The 4,912-nt window shown below is 50.8% G+C and overlaps 1 protein-coding gene and 1 pseudogene across 1 annotated transcript; both read left to right on the top strand.

Annotated features, from left to right (window-relative positions):
* The first annotated feature begins 271 nt into the window (after positions 1–271).
* Positions 272–1,191, top strand: LOC125486943 (zinc-binding protein A33-like). The gene is given in 3 exon segments (XM_048616514.1): positions 272–386; positions 482–870; positions 872–1,191. Coding segments are annotated over 3 exon segments (711 nt in total). The 3' UTR covers positions 1,079–1,191.
* A 3,583-nt stretch (positions 1,192–4,774) lies between these two features.
* LOC125487060 lies at positions 4,775–4,912 on the top strand (annotated as a pseudogene).

The raw sequence follows: 4,912 nt of genomic DNA, 5'->3' as shown, positions 1-4,912 counted from the left end.
TCCGCCTCCCCCTCTCTCCCTATTTATTTCAGAACCCCCTCCCCCTCCCCCATTTCTGAAGAAGGGTCTAGGCCCGAACCGTCAGCCTCTCTGCTCCTATGATGCTGCTTGGCCTGCTGTGTTCATCCAGCCCTGCACCTTGTTATCTCAGATTTTCCAGCATCTGCAGTTCCTACCATCTCTGGTGTGCTGTTACCTGGCCTGACTGCCTTATGACCCCAGACCACAGCACTATCATTGACCCTTAATTGCACTCAGACCTAGGGCAATCATGGGCGAGCAGATAACGGCAAACCTTAATTGCCAGCCGAACCCATGCCACACAAACTCTGGAATTGTTTCGAAGGGCTGTGCATACGGAAGGAAGCCGGTTTCACGACGTGTTGGTGCTTGGTTAAACTTATTCAATCGCTGCGCTCCCTTCCCACGTTGTTGCTTGTTTGTTTGTTTGTTTATTTTTTTATCTCTCTCCCTCGCTCAGTGCCAGCCGCTCTGACCCTGGACCCGAAAACCGCCAACCCCTGGCTCGTCCTGACCGAGGACCTGACCGGTGTGAGGGCGGGGGACCGGCGGCGAGACGTTCTGGACCTGCCGCAGAGGTTCGACCGGTGCGCCTGTGTGCTGGGGTCGGAGGGATTCACATCGGGGAGGCACTACTGGGAGGTGCAGGTGGCAGACAAGACAGAGTGGGACCTGGGTGTGGCTAAAGAGTCCTGCGACAGGAAGGGGAGGATCAGACGGATGCCCGAGGACGGCTGCTGGAGACTGAGCCTCCGGGGCGGGGACGGATACGCGGCGTTCACCTCGCCGCCCACCAGCCTGAGCATCGCTCCCAAGCCCGGGAGGATCGGGGTGTACCTGGACTACGAGGGGGGGGCAAGTCTCCTTTTACAGTGCGGACAGCATGACCCACCTCCACACTTTCACCGAAACTTTCACCGAGAAAGTCTACCCCTACTTCTGCCCCTGTTTGAACGACGGGGGGAGGAATTCGGCGCCAATGAAAATCTGCGGGGTTAACCCCCACTCTCTGACATCACCTCGCCGGTCCCTAAACTCCAGCTCAGTGGACCCTTGAGGAGAGTGCACTGCCTTGCTTTAGTTCCGTTGTGTTATCGGCTTTACGGAAACGTGTTTCACGGCCCGTCCTGTGACGACTGCAGCAAGGGTTTGATTCCTTCATTTCGTGGCTGGGCCCAGCATTTATTGCAGCTGAGACAACAAGGTGCAGGGCTGGAACCTATGATGCTGCTTGGCCTGCTGTGTTCATCCAGCCCTGCACCTTGTTGTCTCGGATTCTCCAGCATCTGCAGTTCCTACTATCTCTGATTCAATTTATTGCAGCTGCCCTTGAGAGGGCAAGGGGGGTGGGGGGGGGGGGGGGGGCTGCTTTCTTGAATCGCTGCAGCCCTACGGGTTGAGAAAGGGCTTCCAGGATCTCGACCCAGCGACAATGATGCAGTTGCAAAGTCAGGACGGTGTGTGGGCTTGGTGCAGAACGTACCTTTTCACCTTAAGCAATAGGAGGTCAAGGATGCAGAAGGTCGCTGGCAGAGGGACCTTGTTGAGACGTGGTCATGCATCTTGTTGAGGGTACAAGCTGCTGCTATTAACGGTCCGGCGTAAGAGGGAGTGAATATCGATTTGGTGGGGGGGAGGAGGGGCATCGAACGGGCTGCTTCGTCCTGGATTGGTGTCAATGTTCTTGTGTGTTATTGCAGCTGGACCCATCCAGGCAAGCGGGGAGCATTCCATCACATTCCCGAGGCTTTGGGAAGTGGGGAAGTGATTGCCTTATCACAGAATGGACATGACTCGTCCAGTTCAGATTCTGGGTCAGTGGTAATCTCCAGGCTCCAACTCAACATTGGTTATGCCATCAAATGCCAAGGAGCGATGGTTGGTTTCTCTCTTGTTAGAGATGGTCGTTGCCTAATGCGTGTGAGGAGTGAAAGTTAGTTTCCTTTCAGGAGCCTAGGACGTGGTTGTTTCTGACAAAGTCCCCGTTCTCGCACTTACCCTATAGCAATCCTGAGAAGGTGCTGGCTGGTCTCTGCTTTAATACCTGGTGAATTTGTGGTGATGCCACTCCATCACCAACATCAGGAATTCCAGGATACCCCCACAGTGACAATGGAGGGCTGCTGACTCCTGTCTAACTGTGACGGCAAAGTGATCTTGGATGTTCTTACAAGGTTTCCTCTCTCGCGCTCTCTCTCTCTCTGCTCAGTGGTGGAAGTTAGTTATGGAATCTGGTGAAGGACAAGGAAGATCCCATGCTGTATCTGAGCACCAAACACCTCAGAGGGTAAATTGCCACCATCAGTTTCAATCATTGCCCACAGTACCTGCAGAAGCACAACTTCACCTTACCTTTCCATGTCCCTGAATGCTTAGTCATAGATTCTTACAGACCCTTCGGTCCAACCAGTCCATGCCGCCCACAATCCCAAACTAAACTAGTCCCACCTGCCTGTGCCTGGCCCATATCCCTCCAAACATTTCTTAATCGTGTACTTATCCAAATATCTTTTAAACGTTGTAACTGTACCTGCATCCACCACTTCCTCTGGAAGTTCATTCCACATGTAAACCACCCTCTGTGTAAAAAAAAAAATTGCCCCTCATGTCTTTTTTAAATCTTTCTCCTCTCACCTTATGCCCCCTAGTCTTGAAATTCACCACCCTAGGGCAAAGATACCTGTTATTCACCCTATCTATACCCCTCATGATTTTATAAACCTCTATAAGGTTACTGCTCAATGTCCTACGCCCAAGTGAAAGAAGTCCAGCCAATCCTGCCTCTCCCCATAACTCAAACCCTCCATTCCCATCGACATCATGGTAAATATTTTCTGAACCCTTTCCAGTTGAATAGTATTCTTCCTATACGGGGGTGACCAGAACTAGACAGAGTACTCCAGAAGAGGCCTCACCAACGTTCTGTACAACCTCAACATGACGTCCCAACTCCTCTACTCAAAGGCCTGAGCAATGAAGGCAAGCATGCTAAATGCCTTCTTAACCAGCCTGTGATGCAAACTTCAAAGAATTATGTACCTGAACCCCTAGGTTTCTCTGTTCTACGGTCAGCTGGAGTGTGCCACAGTACTCGGGAGTGAGTGGGGATGGTGCTGAGGGCATGCTGCTCTGTAGGGTCAGGATTTACAGAGCGCCATGACAGGGCCTGGAGTAGATAGCTTATTTTGGAAGTCTCATGTCAGGCAAATTGATAATGTGGCCTGCCCAGTGCTGCTAATCGCTTGCCTTAATGCTGGGGTGTCGGTTAGAGGGGAGGACACTGATGCTGGAGCGCCTGCCCTGCTTGAGGATTTGCAGCATTTTGCCAAGGAATCGTTGGTGATATTTCTCTAGGGATTAGAGACATTTGCTGCATTGTCCATGTCTCCAATGCACACGGAAGGACGTTTGACAGTATCACCTTGTAGACAAGGAACTTGATTCTGGTTCTGAGCTCTTCAAGCAACCTGTCCCTCAGCGAAAGGCTGAACTGGAACCGTGGAGGCAATATCAAATTTCACTGTTGATATCTGCCTTGGCAGAATGGAGACTCCCAACTTCCTGTCCCCTTTCCCAAATACTGATGGAGAAAGATTAAAGCAGGGAATCCTGCCTGCTGGATTGGAAAGCCATCACCATTACTTGGTCCCTAACCCAAACTTGCAACAAAAACAAATAAAACACCCACTTTCTTATCAATGGAACCCCTGAGCATTAGGCCATGACTGCAGTCCTTAGACCCAGGATCTGCTGGCCACTGATTGGCTGGCAGTAGCTTCCGGTGATCCACGACACCAGAGATAGGCTGACAAACTTACTTCTTACGAGCTGATGGGACAGTTTTTCTCTTGAGGTCCGGGTAGATTGAGAGTATGTGGTTTCTTTCATATGATGTGGCCATCCCTGACCGGGCCAACATTTATTACTATTTCCTTCATTGTATTTGGAAAGACAGTGGTGAGCTGCCTTCTGAAACCGCTGCAGACCATGTAAGTGCAGGAGGTGCCTCTTGGGAGAGAAGTTTTGACACTTTATGAACGGCGATATATTTCTAAGTCAGGATGGTGAGTGGCTTGGAGGGGAACTTGCCAGCATTGGTGTTCCCATGTCTCTGCCGCCCTTGTCTTTCTAGAAGATAAAGGGCATGGGTTTAGAAGGTGCTGTCAAAATCGGTGAGTTTGAGTGTGAGTTAATATGAAAGTCACACATCTTCTGGAATGTGCCTTTGTGAAGGAAATCTGGAGAGAGATGCAGTGGTTTTCATCAAGGGTCCTCCTGAGCAACTCCGTGACATGGGACTCTGTGCTCTACGGCCCGTTCCCCTAGGATGCACACCGAGACCAACAACAACTGCCCCTGGAGGACCATCAGCTCGGTGAAAGACGCTCTCTGGTCTGCCCGAAACCTGTTGGTTTTCCAGTGCAAGGAGTTGACCCCGACCGAGTGTTGCAGACTGGCACATTCCAAGGTCCAGGACTACGTGCTGAGGGACGCTCTAACGCTTGGGGCAGCTGCAGCCAAGGTGCTGTGGGGAAAGACCACCGTCTGAGGTCTTTTCTGTTCAGTTCTTAGACCCTTTTGATGCCTCAAATGTTATGTAAATGGTATCCTGTATGAGTAAGAAATGCCTTTGGCTTTTGTAACTGAAAGGAATGTCAGATTCAAGGTTTGTTTGTCTTGATATGCAGAACTGCTTCTGTCCATCTGTATGTACATTAAGATGATTTTTATGAATAAAGTATATTTTTACAATTTAAAAAAGAGGTGGTTCTCCCAGAATGAGGCTATCCCGTTGCACTCTGGGTGTGCTGACGCCTGCGATGTCCCCAAATGCGGGATACTCAACTGCAAAATTTGTGGGAGTGGGGGACTGCGTTCGCGCTCTCCCCTG

This window comes from Rhincodon typus, chromosome 35 (assembly GCF_021869965.1).
Source record: "Rhincodon typus isolate 14 chromosome 35, sRhiTyp1.1, whole genome shotgun sequence".
NCBI classification, from domain to species: Eukaryota; Metazoa; Chordata; class Chondrichthyes; order Orectolobiformes; family Rhincodontidae; genus Rhincodon; species Rhincodon typus.
Note: the sequence above shows the minus strand (reverse complement) of the source record. Positions and strands in the feature narration are given on the sequence as shown.